The 16,825-nt window shown below is 40.7% G+C and overlaps 1 protein-coding gene across 1 annotated transcript in view; it reads right to left on the minus strand.

The window, feature by feature from the left end:
• The window catches only part of USH2A (usherin), a 684,687-nt gene that overhangs the window by 305,801 nt on the left and 362,061 nt on the right, over positions 1 to 16,825 (minus strand). The window contains exons 37-38 of the mRNA XM_077339259.1: positions 16,352 to 16,503; positions 10,266 to 10,428 (exon numbers count right to left, since the gene is read on the minus strand). Coding sequence (XP_077195374.1) covers positions 10,266 to 10,428; positions 16,352 to 16,503 — 315 coding nt within the window. The remainder of the gene's footprint in view (positions 1 to 10,265; positions 10,429 to 16,351; positions 16,504 to 16,825) is intronic.

Consider the following 16,825-nt stretch of genomic DNA (forward strand, 5'->3'; position numbering starts at 1 on the left):
AAATGCCAGTTCTTCTCTCCACCAAATTTAGGATTCATGCACACTATCTACTTCATTTAATGCTAATTATATTTATCACTTACATAGAGCACTGTAATACATTAAACTAATTACTCCTCACCACACTCTTGGGATATCAAGTATTATTATCCTACTTGTATAAACAGACAGAAAACTACAGAAAGGTTAAATGAATTGCTCCAGGTCATAGAGTAAATCAGTAGTAGGGCAGGGATTTGAATTCTGGAGATCCAGCCTCTTGGCACTGCATTTGATTCAATAAATGTACTTAGACAATACAAGAGTTACACATACATCTAATATTATTGTAAGAATACTTCTCCTTAATATACTAGTTTTCTGTGCTCAGAGAGAGTTTTTCATGGAAGAGCATTCAAAAATCCAACCTCCGATCTCCCATAACTCAGCCTAGGAAAAGCTTTATCATTTTTGTCTTCAACTGCAGAAACAGGTCTACAATTTGTTCTAGCATTCACTGTTGAACGAAATGGTCCATTTTGAAAAACAGTTATATGATTTTGTTTAATATTTTTCTATAATGGCTCCCTATAAAAACATGGGGGGACATCTATGTTGAAATAATGGTGATAAGGACAATAATTTAAGTCTTAGTAATTTATACTAACAATGTATGCATGCCCTCCAAAAGTCAGTCCATTGCAAGTGTAATTGCTGAGTACACAGAAAAGTCACTATTTTTCTTTTAAATGCAGTTCAGCCAGAAGTAGTATCACAATGTCACAATACATTGCTGCTGGTGGTAGAAAGTACTGTCAAGGTAACATGGCAAATCCATGGGGCTTTCAGGGCAAGAGGCATTCAGAAGTGATTTGCCATTGCTTGCCTCTGAGGAGAACCCTGGATATTCTTGGTATTCTCCCATCCAAATATTAACCAGAACCAACCCTAATTAGCTTCCAAGAGCTAATAAAGTTGGACCAAACTACGTCATCCGGAATAAGGCAAAAGAATACCTAGCAAGACAGAATTCCTTTTTGGAGGTACTAAAAATGTACTGGCTTGATGTTCAATCCAACTTTACAATACCATTATTATTACTAAATTAGAATTAAAACCCATGGTAGCTGATACAATTAGTATTAGTGGGGGGGATAGCAAAGAGAGAAGGAGGTAAAAGGAAGAGAGTGATTAAGATAGAGAGAACTTGGCATTGGGGAGAGAAAGGGGAGGGGTTGTCCAGTTTGTAAGGGCATGAGGTTGAATATGTGTGTTCTGTGGGGGGTTGTGGTGGCGTGGTGACAAAGGAGGGCATGGGTGTGCAGAGATGGGTGTCAAGAACCTGTGGTTTGGAATGTTAGTTGGGCATGGGAGAGGACTGACCCTTGGGAATTGCGGCATAGTGGTTACAGATGAGCTTTCAAGAGCCATGTCTTCAGATATGTGAAGGAAAAATCAGACTGGAGACTCTTCTTAGGGGGAGATGACATGGAAACCAATTCTTCCCAGTTCTGCATTCAACACCATTTCCCTTCTTGTGTGAATTAGGCCACAGACACCAAAATGTCCCCCTGCCTTAATCCACATGGGATAGACACAGTACACAGGTGTCCGCCCTGCTCCTTCTGTCTCCATTTTTTTTATACTGTTAATAAAATGTTATGTGCCCACATGCTTGTTTCACAGTTGCTCCTTTGAAGAAGATGAGCTGGGTTTTTGTATGCTGATGTTTACTAACCAAAGGAATCCCACAGCGGTTTACAAGCACCTTTTCCCTTCCTCTCCCCACAATAGATAACCTGTGAGGGATGTGGTCTGAGAAAACTGGGAATGAGCCACAGTCACTCAGCAGGCCGCAGGTGTCTCAAAGCAGATTTCAATTGCTTTCTCCTTCTCTCCCCATAACAGACACCCTGTGAGTGAGGTGGAGCTGAGAGAGCTCTGTGAGAACTGGGAATGGTCCACAGTCACCCATCAAGCCTCAGGTGTCTCAAAGCAGATTACAATTGCCTTCCCTTCCTCTCCCCATAACAGACTCCTCATAAGAGTGGTGGGGTAGACGGAGCGCTAGCTCAAGGTTTGGTGTAGGTTTAGTACGTCATTTTGAAGCTGGCAACCCTAAGAGAAGGTCTCTCTGTGCATAGCAGTCTTGACCCTAGTCAAGTTTATATACATCTAGGTAGTGTGGAATTCCAGAACATGAACCTACACCAATCTGGCAAACTTACCTCCTCTCTGCAATGTTTTCTTAACCTGAAATATGTTGGGGGGTGCTAGGTGACTGTGGGGGCATGACACATTTTTGAGACTTCAAGGAATATGTTCAGACCAGGGACAGCCAACCTCCACATTGGCACATGGCCACAGACACCCCTTGGCTAGCACAGACTATTGCTTGGCTGGTGATATCTGCCCTTCTTCAGTCCCTGTTGTTGTCCGCAAGGCCCACAAGGAAACACCCCCCCTCCTCTCTGTCAGAGGCTTCCTTAACAGCAGGCCTGAAGGGAGGGGGGAGGGAGTGCACTCACCAGCCACCTGCCAGCTCTTTCAGTAGTCAGAGGCAAAGAGAGCATAGTTGTTGGATATGACAGTTAGGGGCTGGAGACATAGTCTGATTGGGTGGGAGATGCAGCCTGATTGGGCTGGTTGGGCTGTAGGAGGCGGGTGCCAGTGGGGCCGGACCAATCTGAATATGCACAGAGCCTGGGCAGGGCCAGACAGGCCCTGGATAGTCTCCACCCAGGAGGGCTTTTCACAATTATATAATAGAGCAAAATATTAAAGATATAGGTGAATTCCCCCTTCTCATAAACCTGAATGTTTGTAAAATTATTTGTGTGTGGGGGTGTGTGTGTGGGGGTGCTCTGATTTTAATTATCGTAGTGCCATTGTTTAAGTTACAAGAATAAGAGATCAGTAAAGAGAAACCCAAGCTATTCAAAAGGAACATATTTACACATGCACAAACTCCCATTTTTTCCAGGTAACTCACAGTTCTTTTGACTCTGACCTAAGAAAAGCAATTCAGGACCTTGGACAGGGCTCAAGCTCTGTCTTCTTCCTGTTTCCTGTCTTTCCATTTCTACATACCAATTCCCCTTACTTGATTTCACACCATAGAATCACTTCTACTTTGGCTAAACCATCTGCTCAGTGAATGAACCAATCAAGCCACATGACTGAAAGCTTTTCATTATGCTCACCCTCCTGATTCAGAAATAAATAATAAAATAAATAAATATACAGACCATTATTAAAGTCTCTGAGATGGCAACAAGAACGGAAGTTAGTGGGAATTTTTTTTTAAGCACAGCAGAATCCAGTGCCATTTTGGCACTGTCAGCTCAATCACAATCCAAACAAAGGGGGAAATTTTTGAAAACCCAACAGAAGAAGTACAGTTTACAGAGTACCAAGCAGTACCAGTGCAATCATAGAATGCCCAATAGATCCCAGTGCAACTGGCACTGCAAGCTTGGTGAGAACCAGCTTGGTGTAATGGCTAAGAGGAGCAGCTTCTAATCTGGCAAACTGGGTTTGATTCCCCATTCCTCCACATGCACCCAACTAGAAGACCTTGGGCTTGTCACAGCCCCAATAGTGCTGACCTCCAGAGCAGTAACATAAGGGCTCTTTCAGCCCCACCTAGCTCACAGGGTGCCTATTGTAGGGAGAGAAAGATGAGGGTTTAGAGGGGATACTTATTAAATTTGCAGACGATACTAAACTGGGAGGGGTAGCAAACACAACCAAAGACAGAATCAGAATACAGGATTATCTTGATAGGCTCAAGAAGAGGGGCAAACTGAATAAAATGAAGTTCAATAGGGACAAATGTAAAGTTCTGCATTTAGGTTAGGAAAAACCAAATACACCAATATAAGATGGGGGAGACTTGTCTTGGCAGTAGCATATGCAAAATGGATCTAGGAGTCTTAGTAGACCGTACATTGAACATGAGTCAACAGTGTGACTTGGTGGCTAAAAAGGCAAATGAGGTTTTGGGCTATATCAAACGGAGTATCATGTCCATATCACAGGAAGCTTTACTCTACTCAGGTTCGGCCTCACTTGGAGTACTGTGTTCAGTTCTGGGCACCTCAGTTGAAGAGGGATGTAGACAATGGAGTGGGTCCAGAGGAGGGCAACAAAGATAGTGAGGGGTTTGAAGACCAAGACATATGAATAAAGGTTGGGGGAGCTTGGTCTGTTTAGTCTGGAGAGGAGACGACTGAGAGGGGATTTGATAACCATCTTCAAGTATTTAAAAGGCTGCCATATAGATGATGGAGCAGAATTGTTCTCTCTTGGCCTGGAGGGACGGACCAGAACCAATGGGATGAAATTAATTCCATATACATTCTGTCTAAACATCAGGAAGAAGTTCCTGACAGTTACAATGGCTTCTCAGTGGAACAGGTTACCTTGGGATGTGGTAGGTTCTCCATCTTTGGACATTTTTAAACAGAGGCTGGATAGCCATTTGACGGAGAGGCTGATTTTGTGAAGGCTTAAGGGGGTGTCAGGTTACAGTGGATGAGCGATAGGGTTGTGAGCATCCTGCATAGTGCAGGGCATTGGACTAGATGACCCATGAGTTCCCTTCCAACTCTTTTATTCTATGATTCTATGAAAGGGCAGGCAATTGTAAGCTGCTGTGAGACTCCTGATAGAGAAAAGCAGTGTATACAAACTAACTCTTCTTCTTCTTAAATGGACTGTTCTCAAAGCACAGAGTCACAAATTCAAGCAGGGTTGTTGTTGTTTTTTTTGCAGGGTCTGTGCAAGAAAATCAGAAGTGAATGCAAAGGTACATGGGCAAAGGATGGGACCCTCTTGCAAATGACAGGATCAGTTTGAAACTGACAACAGTGGTTCCAAGGCTGGATAAACCCCCCATTGCTTTGAAGTTTGGTAAATATTTTGATTGAGCAGAAACAATCTATCTAGAAAGGTATCCATTCACCATTACTGCTTGTAAGTGTGTGGGAAGTTCATGCCAGTTGACCTTCAATTAACTTTAGAAGAATACAAACTGCTTCTTATATGCTGCTTTTTTCTATCAGAGGGAATCTCAAAGCAGCTTACAATAGGATTCCCTTTCCTCTCTCCACAACAGGTAGGTGAGGCTGAGAGAGCCCTGCTATTACTGCTTGGTCAGAACAGCTTCATCATTGCTGTGGCTTACCAGATTAGAAGCTGGCTCTCCTAACCACTAGACCAAGTATGGTTTTAGTTCACAAGCCATGAACTGGCCAAAATTCATTATGAGTTTTTGTTCATGAGATGGTTCATGACCATCCCTAGACATCAGTAGTCACTAACTTTACGGCAAATTCACAGGTTTTTCATTATGTTACTTCACAAAATGCATTGTATATGGCATTATTTGCATGCCTGTAAGCGTGCATCTAGTTTTGTGTGCAGGTTTTAATTCACTGGTTAATAGCAGGACCAAATAGGCAGATCAACTAAGAATTACTTATTTCCCACTTAACTGTATCCTTTTCCTCCTCCTAGAGTTGATTGAACATCAGTATAACTAGCTATTTCAAAGTCAAAGGCATAATGAAATGGTATCATGAAACTACAAGAGACAGTGAAAATATGGCTGTTGTGGGACCACACAGAAATATTCCACATTCCTTTTTCTCTTCTTCCAGTGATGGGCCCTGATTTTGGCATTTAGTTATCACACAAGTGATGTGCAGCACAACAGATCACTGTTTCCACCTCCAGCAAAAGAAACATGCTTCCTTGTATGTGGGATCAAATCAAATTAAGCATTCCAAATTGTGCAGCTGTTACTTCCATAACTTGGAAGGGTATATATTTTTAAACAATGATAAATTTCATTGTTGCATCAGTCACTCCACATGTCATATCCCTGACCTGAAAATTGTCTCCTTATTTTGTTTTCCAAACTAGCAGCTTAGAACAGTACCAGGTAAGCAGTCGACCTGAACTGAGGTTGGAATTCTTTTAATGCCAGTTTATCTTCACACAAGCCAAGTTCCATCGCTAACTCACACATGAAATACAGTTGTTCATTATAACAAGGAATTATCCAATTAGTGGTCAGACAATTCAATAAGCTTTGTGTAAATCTACAGAACAGATGATGTCTTAAATAAGTTTGATTAATTAATGTTCAATTTCTTTCATACCAGGGAATATATTTTCCTCAAAACATCTTGTATAAATGTCAGTTTCAATAACTACTTAGAGCCTGCGAGGGAACAATATTTATAATTTCCCTATTTATTTAGCATTGTGAAGGAAAGTTTCAACAACAGTGAGTGAATGTAATGAAGTTTCCTGGTTCCCTTCCAATCCCCCCACCCCCCCACCCCCCAGAATGGAAGCAGTGGAGAAATCTCTTTAAGTCAAAACTTGTAATTGCTTCCAATTTGCCTGTTTTGCTTTTGGCAATTAACAAACTGAAATGTTATCATGAAAGAGTCCATCTCATTTATAAGGCCAGGTTTCCCCCCTCCACTAAAATATGCAGGCACTCTGTTCTTTATTACCAGCAGGAGATAAATGGCTGGTTTTCGTTGCTGAAGAATATATAATAGTTAAAAAGTCACTTTTTTCCTCCAGCTCTACATAAATCACAGAACTAGTCAATATTTAATAATGCTTGCCTTGGTCTGGAGTCCCTTGATCACCCCTGTCATGTGTAATAGCTCCCTCTCCGATATCTTTGACATAAAAGCCCAGCTTTACTGCAATACTAACATGTAGAGGGTCATTACGGATCGACATTTACCTTAATCTGTGACTGCCAACCATGAACCGATAAATTCCAGCAGATTCCACTGGGAGAAATCAGTAAACTTCTCAGTGGAAAGAACTGAAGGAAAATTCTGCCGAGAACAGAATACATTTTCTACAAGGGCTGTTCTGCAAATGGGTTCTGACTTTTGAAAGTTCTCTTGCCGCGCAGCCTTGCAACATTTAATACAGTTTTGATGGTTTGAGAGACGGGATGACAACCGAGGATGACATGACTTAGAAGGCAAGCAGAAGATTTTCTCTACAAAAAACAATGCAAGATTAAACACTGGGGGGGGGGGGGATTTGGCTTTTGCATTATTCACCTGGCTGCCGTGGTGGAAATGTCTACTCTGTCATGGGTCCAGCCAAAACATTGTTCTCCCCCCCCCTCCAAAAAAAAAAAAGATCATCACTCCCTTATAATCTCACAGGTGTTTCACAGCAGAAAACTTTAAAAAAAATTAAATGACCAGACTTTTCTAAGGAGGTCAGCTGAAAACTACATAAGACTGAAATCTGCCAAACTGTATGTCCTATCAATTAACAGAAATTGCAACCTTTGTTTTAATGATTTAAGACTATTATACACTGATGATTTCACTGCAGTTACTTGGCTGATCATACGAGTGAAAGAAATGGTTTCTTCAATCATTATTATCAAAAAGTCCAACTAATGTGATTTGTAATATATCCTCAGGTGCATCACTACATGCTCTTTTCAAATTGTCATTTATGCATTGGGAATAAGGGGGAAGCGACTTCCAAAAAATTATAAGAATTTTATTGAGGGGGGTTAAAAAAATGCCCCCCAAAGCTTCCTTGCAGTAATGCTAAAACCACCACACTATCTCAATTCAGGTAAAACCACTGCCACCATTTTATCCTCAAGTTAAATGTTATTAACAAAAAGAGTCTAGAAACATAGATTTTGCCATTCTTCGCTGTCCCCTGCTAGTTAAGACATTGATAAGATATGATGATGACATACAAACTGAGTGCCATGCAGCTTAATCCTTTGCATATCTCAAAGTAAGCCCCTCTGATTTACTGTGTCATGTTCTTAAGTAGCTAGTGCCAAACTAACACAGTTGGCACAGGCGCGTACAGAGCAGTCCTAAGCGAACCCTTCTAATTGCACTGAAGTAAATGGGCTTTGAAATATTTCACTCACCTGATTTCATTGCAAAAGACTCAACTGTGACCCAAAAGCCTTGTTAGTTCAAGCCTCACCTTTACCACAACTTCACAAAGGTAGCTTTAGGCAAAACACTTTTATTGCACCTCAGTTTCTTATCGGCAATACAGTGGTAATAACATTGGCTTACCTTACAGGGATGTTGTAGGCTAAATTAATATACAATGTGATTTGCATACAGAAGGTGCTATAAAAGTACTTTGCTTTACTAAGTATGGGTTATAGCATTCGACGATTTGAAAGCAATTTCAACCTGAAATCTGTCTGTACAGTCATCTACAGTACTTCAAGACAGCTGTAAAATGTCATCACCACTTGTAACAACAGTATTTTGAACATAGAGGAAGAAAAAAGAACTTACAAGCCAAAGGAAAGCGAAACAATTCCTTTTAAGTTGTTTCCTGCAAAAGGAGGAATTGTTTTCTAAAGCTATTTCTAAAGCTAAATAAATAAAATAAATTTTCAAGGGATTGGCAGACAGAATTTACCATGGCCCGATCAGGGAAAAAAAAGTATTTGCATAAAGACAGGAAAGAAACATTTAGTTTTTGGCATCCTATCACAGTATTCCTACATGAGTTTTACAAAGTGTTTTGATCACTATGTTTGATACAGTGGTGGTGGCTGAAATTCCCTGTATCAAAGGCAATGCACAATCAAGAGCTAGGATTTAAGCCAATTGAGTGCTGTCGAAGGACTTAATCCGTAACGTTTCTTATTGTGTGGTTGTTCATAAGAGCACCAAGGAGGCTATATTTTTGTTATAGATCTTAATAGTACAATGATACAAGAGGCAGCAGAATCCAGCCCATCTAATTACTTTAAAGTATAATGATCCAGGTATTTTAAGAAAAACAGTATCAACAACATTTGTCAGAAACATGAATTGCTAGTGATTAATGTCTGTGTTATGTACTGACTATTGTGAAGAAGTTAATTGTTCTGCAAGGGTTTCCCACGTTTGGGAAAAGTGGGTGGGAGAAGACCCTATATAAGATTGGGCATTGCATTAGATTGTCACCAGTAGATGAGTAGATGTTGATGTTGGAGGTTAATAAAAGTTGTGTTGCTATGTATAAAAAGGCCTCATTCTTGATTCACAATAGTCTGAGCATGAAACTTGGCAGGATCATGTATAAAAGGTAAAGGTATCCCCTGTGCAAGCACCGAGTCATGTCTGACCCTTGGGGTGACGCCCTCTAGCGTTTTCATGGCAGACTCAATACGGGGTGGTTTGCCAGTGCCTTCCCCAGTCATTACCGTTTACTCCCCAGCAAGCTGGGTACTCATTTTACCGACCTCGGAAGGATGGAAGGCTGAGTCAACCTTGAGCCGGCTGCTGGGATTGAACTCCCAGCCTCATGGGCAAAGCTTTCAGACGGCTGCCTTACCACTCTGCGCCACAAGAGGCTCTTGGATCATGTATAATATAAGCCAAATCTGGAGATTATATTTAAGAGAGGTTGAAACAAGACAGCAAATATTTCAGTCAACAAAACTAGGAAAATCAACTAATAACAAAGTTTGGGCCTGCAAAAGTATCCAAGACAGAAAAGACTCCAGGTACAACTGATGCAGTTCAGTAATTGTAGTGCTGGGGGGAGGGAGTCTATTTTATTGTCACCAGGCCTGGGTTTTTATCTGGTTTTATGATTGTTTTATGGGGATTTTACTGTGGGATAGGGATGCCATCCGCCACAAGCTACTGTGTGGATGTGGTGGACTGCAAACTGAATGAATGAATGAATGTATGAATGAATGAATGCATATGGTTGCACAGGAATTTACTAACAGTGTTAGATTATTACCCTGAATCCTCAAGGGTGGTTGGTGGGAGTATGTCCTTGCCCCCTTCAAATTAACACTACCATGAGGGCCATTTCCTGCAAGAGGTTTGAGTATCCTTGAGGGCTAAATCTCACATGGAAGATGTGGTATTAGCTATCCTGATTTTTACTTTAAAGAGTTCAGAATTTGGCTATACTAGATGAACTGGGTAAGGACTTCCTTGCGCTGTTTTTCTGATCTAGTGTGGTTTAACAAGAGTCTTATGAATTGTTCTCACAATGACATAAATGGAACCTTATGCTTATATTTTGCAAGAGGCTATACAAACTTGCTCATATTCAAGTGGAAGCCCATCTTTGAATTCAGTTAAACGTTTCTGTGGAGCATTCTTGAAAGAGACCAAAACACTCCTTCTATGGAGAGGATGCATTCTGCATGTAGAAGGGTACCTTTTGGGCCAATTTGAGCCATCATTTACAAGCAAAATGATATTAGGACATCCCAAACACTATCATGGAAATACCTTCATCAGCAGAGAAGAGGCCAGTAAGAAGGACAGCATAGGTTAACAATCCGTTTGGTTTATGTGGAGGAAGCCATTTTACTTGAACTGTTCTTGGTCCATCATTAATGACAAATATTTCTATTTTTCCTTCAGGTACATCTTCAATTGTGCGAGATTCAACCTGTGAATTTAATAATGCAGTGACTTCGTAAAGGTTTCGTTGTAATAAAAAGCAAGGAGTCAGTACATGGAAGTATAAATACTTTGTTCATATAATACATTAAAATACATTGAGAGCCATCGTGGTGGCCTGTAATCTGGTGGTGGCCTCTAATCTGGAGAGCCGAGTTTGATTCCCTACTCCTTCACATACAGCCAACTGGCTGACTTGGGCTAATCACATTCCTGCTAGAGCTGTTCTTACAAAGCAGTTGTCTTAGAGCTCTCTCAGCTCTGCCTAACTCACAAGAGTTTCTGTTATGGGGAGAAGAAGAAAAGGCCATTGTAAGCTGCTTTGAGATTCCTTTGAGTAGTGGAAAGTGGAGTGTAGAAACCAACTCCTCCTCTTCTTCTTCAAAAAGAAATAGCATAAATTGGGTCAGGGCTCTTTCAGCCTTAGCATGTAAGCCTTGGCATTTTCAGCCTTAGCCTTGGCTCAGTGCTAGAATGTATGAGGCTGATACCACTTTTGGATATGTTCAAATAATGTATAAGAACAACTCACAGATCTGATAACATCACTACAGCATTCTCTTGTCCATTCTTCTCATACCTGCTCCAGGTAACCTGGCTACCAGAGGTATGATCTTTTCTGGAGCACTGCTACTGCCAACCAAATCTGTGATGCTGCCAGCATCTCTGGGACTTGGCATGTTCCTGGGCAACAGGAGTGACAGAGAGATTACCGGAGATCTTACCTTAGGTTCTCTGCTCTTTTGGAGCATGTATTAAGATACAGGTGCTACCTGTGCCAAGCAAAAATGCACATTTTAGACTATGTATATATATCAAAAACATTTTGTCACCAGCATAGACTTTGGTCCTGTATTTTTATTGTAGACTAGTAATCAAGCCCGCTGCAGGGGAATGCAGCTGGCGCTAGGTCCTACCTCAGTCGGCGGCGGCGGGCTGGTCGGCGGCGGCGAGCTTGTTTGTTTGGCGGCGGGCTGATGCGGCGAGAGGCGCTTCGCGCCTCTCGCCACGTCAGCCCGCCAGGCAGGGAACCCCTGGCAGCCATGCTTCGCGCAACTGCCGGGGGCTCCCTGGGTCGGCGCCCTGACGCGGCGAGAGGCGCTTCGCGCCTCTCGCCGCGTCAGGCCGGGAGGAAATAGAAATAAGTGGTAAATTCACATTAATTTTCTGTGTTTGAAACTATGTTACACATTATTTGCCCATCATTGGTTCAGTCAAACAGAACAGATTTAGCCAGGCATTGAAATACCAGTGCCTCAGGAGGCAAAGCTGGTTGTAGCCAATAAACCCTTCCAGTGCCACCAAGAGTTCCGAGCGCTCCTTGCCCAAGCAGCACAAAAAGAAGGGCAGAGGTTCAGCTCAGATCTGACTCACACTGACAGAGGTTCAAGAGGCTACATATGTTGCCTCTTGTGCCACTGCCAAGCAACTTGAACCCCTGCACCCTCCCCATAGTGCTTCCCAAGCAGTTACTGTTCCTTCAGTAAACAGGTGGCTCTAAGCACTCACCTAGAAGCCGCATGGAAGGAAAGGGGACTGGAAGGGAAAATCAGCAACAGATAAGTATATAAGAATATTAGAAGAATCCTGCTTGATCACATCAATGAAGTAGAACAGTTGGTTCTTAAATGCCACTTTTCTCTACGAGAAGGAGCCTCAAAGCAGCTTACAATCACTTTCCCTTTCCTCTCCCCACAACAGACATCCTGTGAAGTAGGTGAAGCTGAGAAAGCCCTGATATTACTACTCAGTCAGACCAGTTTGATCAATGCTATGGTGAGCCCAAGGTCACCAGCTGGCGGCATGTGGAGGAGGAGCAGGGAGTCAAACCTGGCTCGCCAGATTGGAAGTCAGCCCTCCTGACCATCTAGTCCAGCATCCTTCTCACATAGTGGCCAACCAGTTCCTCTGGAGGGTTAACAACAGGGCATAGAGGCTGGGACCTTCTCCTGATGCTTTCTCCTGGCTCTGGGATCCAGAGGTTTAGTGCCTCTGAATGTGGGCATTCCCCTCAATCACCTAATAGACAAGACAAGCTTTATTCATGGTCACAGACCAAAAGAACACAGAAATAAATAACAGATAAAACATAGCAACAATAATAACAAACCAGGTATATGGACTAAATAAGGTTAAAAGTTTAAAAGGCACACCAAACAAAGCTGGTAACTGAGTATAAAGGTTAGTACTAGAGCAGGGGTAGTCAACCTGTGGTCCTCCAGATCTCCATGGACTACAATTTCCCATGAGCCCCTGCCAGCGTTTGCTTGCATGGTGCTCATGGGAACTGTAGTCCATGAACATCTGGAGGACCACAGGTTGACTACCCCTGTACTAGAACAGTCAACATTAACCAATCCCAGAGTGACTCTGTATTGACAACCCAGTTCTTTCTGATTCTAGCAGCTAGCCAAGCAAATCTAGCTGCTTAATTTGTTAATTCATTGATTGAATCAGATAACAACAGCTGTTGGTTTCCCAGACCATGGGGCAATCTATAAGCAATGGTACTAATACTGCTCTATGTATGTGATTATATAATTTGCAATCAAATAAGATATTGGTAAATGTTGAGTCTAGGCTTTGGATTTCTACCTTTATATTTTGGTCAAAATTGCTTTTCAGACAGCAGGGTCTTGCAACTTTATTTCTTATGGACTCTTTTGTCACACCCTGGCAAATGTCTCCCCATTTCCAGCCCCAGTCCTGACTGGCTCTCTGTATGCTTCAGAGCCTGAGGTCACATTCTATGTTCATCCAGCTAACTTTGTTGGCAATATCTGAATTTCCACATAGCTCTTTCTAGCCACATACCCATCCCAAGAAAAATCTTCTCCCAATGGTCACAAAGTCAGCCTGAAAAGCAAGGTTGCTAGCTACATCTCCCCAAATATTTATATGCATCTATGAAAAACAGAAAAAAGATATTGCTAAACTGCTAAACAGTGTCCATGTATACACTGAATTGAAAGACATGATGTCTTCAGATAAAGGCTATAATTGCAAAGTCATTTATTTCAGAAGGGTCTTGCTGAACATCTTTTTCATTAGCACTATCTTTCAAAATGTAGAAAGGGTTGCATGATGTGAGATATGTGCAACATTAATTTTCAATTATCTTTGTCTCCATAATTATGTTTTACCATCAGAATGTAGCTTTTCAGTCTGTCATGTGCAGTAATATACACTGAGCTCAAGTTCTTACTGTTCAATTCTGCACCTGCTTCATCTTATTTATATCGTGTGACTCACAGAAGCAAAGGAAAAATTGTGTGTTGCAATCTTAAGAATAATCAGTTCTTCACAAAGTCACAACATACTCTGCGTACTTTTCAATGATTCAGATTAAATCATGGTGTACTGTTCTCCAGTCTATGCAGAGTTGTTATCTTGGTGTCTTATTCAGGAGCTTCAAATACTGTTTATGTAGAGAACAGAATGCATGCAAAGTATCTGAAGGACAAAAATATATATCCTTATGTCTTTAAGCCCAACTATACTCTTGGGGACCCATAGGTATTGTTTAAAAATGTGTTGCATTTTACAGGGGGGGGGGGGAATCAGTGAAATAAAACTAAAAATAGTGCAAAAATACAGAAATACAAGTTCAGTTTCCACAAGGGAGAAGTGAACTCAAAACAGGGATTTTGGAATTGAAACAGCAGGGATGAGATATTTGCAATAATCTGTGCATTTTAGATCAAAACTTTTCATTATTGCATTCCAAAAACAGCACAGTGTAGTAGAGACCTTTATTCCCCTTTTATGTAAAATATAATATTTTGGATAACATATTCCCTGGTTCATCATTTAATCTGAAATCAAACACAGCTTCTCTGAAAAAGCATTCTGCAATGGCATCATCTAATAACCTCATGCAATGGGCATTCTTAATGGATTATGATCTTCACTGCTACCTTGGAAAAAGTTTTAAACTAGAAGAATCTGGTTCCTAAGGTGCTTACAAGGCATAGCATCCCTTGAATCGATTAGGGCACATTAAATAAAAGATCAGCAACAAAAATAGCTAGAGGATAATATCAGTTTACCACTGGGAGATGTCCCTGCTTCTATTTAAAGTACTCAATGAGCTAAAGTTTTTTTTTTAAACTAAGTGTTGGGCATACATGGTAATTGCAGAGGGGGGGAAGGTGGATCTTGCAGAAAAATCAAATGAATGTGTGATGGTTTAACTTCCTGACAGCATTTAGGAGAGCTGCTCTCTAAATAAAGACAATGCTTTTCAATTCTTGCAACTGGAGATGGATCAGTGGTTCAGGAAAATAGTTTGCATTCTGAGCAGGAGATACAGATAAGTATTAGGTCAGCTCTGCTTTGAATTGCACTGAAAGTCACAACTGAGTTTCAGCTTTAATGAAGTGCAGCAACTTGCATTCAGTAGTTTCTTCTAGAACAGGATGGGATATTTGAGGGCATCGGAACACTCAAAGATTAAATGCATCATCTCACAGCAGCAAGAGAGGTGCTTGACAGTACTACCTGTACACTGAAAATGATGGGAGGTAATTTCAATGGTAATGATAGCCGGGAATTTGAAGCAAAACAAACAAAATGTAAGGTGTACAATTCCGCAAGCCCTGCTGTTGCTGTGCAAGCCTTCTGCATTCCAATGGGTTTTGTATGGGAATGTCACTGGAAATGAATGGAGATTGAACAGCAGTAGCTAAGCAGGGCTTAGTGGGCTGTTCCCTAAATTTCCAGGATTTTTTTTTTAAAGAATGACTAGAAAAATTGGCAAAAAGCCACTCATGCTTTTAAGAGTAAATATCCATCAACCCTGTCCAAGCTATAAAATGTTTAATGGTAATAAAGTCTACAGTCCTGTTCTACAGATGGATGATGTTACCAGCATTTTAAAGCAATGAATCTTGGGAAGAAAATGGGAAATGTGATCAAAAAATCAAAATTAAAAAAAATTAAACCTTGATGTCCTTTTCTTGAAGTAATCTTCATGCACTGGAGTTATTATTATAGAGTGAGATGCTGTTAAGCAAAACTTTGCCAGAAATGCTAACGTATCGCAACTGAAGTTTGTAAAAATGAGGAGGGAAATGAAAGGGCTAATATTTAAATTTCAGCTCACCAATGGGGTAAACGGCAACAGGACTATATCTGTGCCATTTTTAACACAATCTTTTGTCACACTGGAAGGTTATTAGCCATAAAAGGACAGTCTGCTCATCAGCAGTCCTTTTTATTCTGCAGAATAATACTAATCTTATTGAAGATTTCTATTTTTGGTTCTCACGTGGCTATGAAATATGTATTTAGAGGACAAGAAAGTGGTTAAAGATCCCCACTATTGTTGGTACTGTAGAAAATAATGTAAACATTGTGTAAGCTTCAGAGTTCTCATTTTCAGAGCTAAAAAAAAAGGCAATTTATGAATTCTTTACATGTTGTTAGTTTCGCTATGAAACAGTTACCCATTAAACATAGATTTAGTCTTTCTAAGCAGCATACCAGCTTGGGAAAAAGAAGTGATGCATAACATCATTTTGTCATCTATGAACGGTCCTCCACACTTTTCAGATTTTTTTCCTCATTACTTCAATAGTAATTGTTCTTTTAATCATGTCCTTATAAATCAGATTGAACTGCATCTGTGCCTTTTAAACATATTAATTCTCCTTAATTTCAATAATGTGCATTTCATTCTCCAATTTTTGTCACTCCTGATCTCAGTCCTTACAGCATCTATATGATATTTTGGAACAGTGCCTAGTGGTGACCTATTCTATCCTTTGCTGCTTTTTAATGGCATTTTTTATAAAATGTCACCCTTTGCCAGATGGGTTAGTACTGACCAGTGTGAATCATCACCATTTACTCTGATATTCACTGCCATCTGACATTTATTACATTCTCAGAATGTAAATTGAGTTACTCACCAGTGGGCCAAGAGCACAGCCTTTTGCAGTACATGCCTGAACTCTGAAGGAATACAGACTCCAGGGAGAAAGTCCCAAAATATAACAGCTGAGCTGCGAGGAGTTCTGCACCAGAATGTCATTCATATACAGTCCATAACTAGTAATAATTCCTGTTAAAAAACAAATAGAAGATCTTTCAGATCACACTGAGTAAAAAGAGGGAGCAATACTGTGCTTACAGAATCTTGAGGCAGTACAACGATTTTAAAGAATCTCTGAAATGAAAGAAACAGTATGCATAAAACCAACACTCCTTGCAGAATGTTGGAAATCAATTTTGTGTTTATCTTGTTAAAAGTAAAATTACTGCGCTCCAAAATAAGTAGACCTTAAGAGACCTGATTTCTCAAGAATAAGTCAAATCAATCTTTGAGCTGAGAAAGTTGAGGCAATTCTGCTTCACAGACTCGATCTGCATGCAAATTCACGTGT

The sequence above is a fragment of the Paroedura picta genome, chromosome 1, assembly GCF_049243985.1.
Source record: "Paroedura picta isolate Pp20150507F chromosome 1, Ppicta_v3.0, whole genome shotgun sequence".
Classification (NCBI taxonomy): domain Eukaryota; kingdom Metazoa; phylum Chordata; class Lepidosauria; order Squamata; family Gekkonidae; genus Paroedura; species Paroedura picta.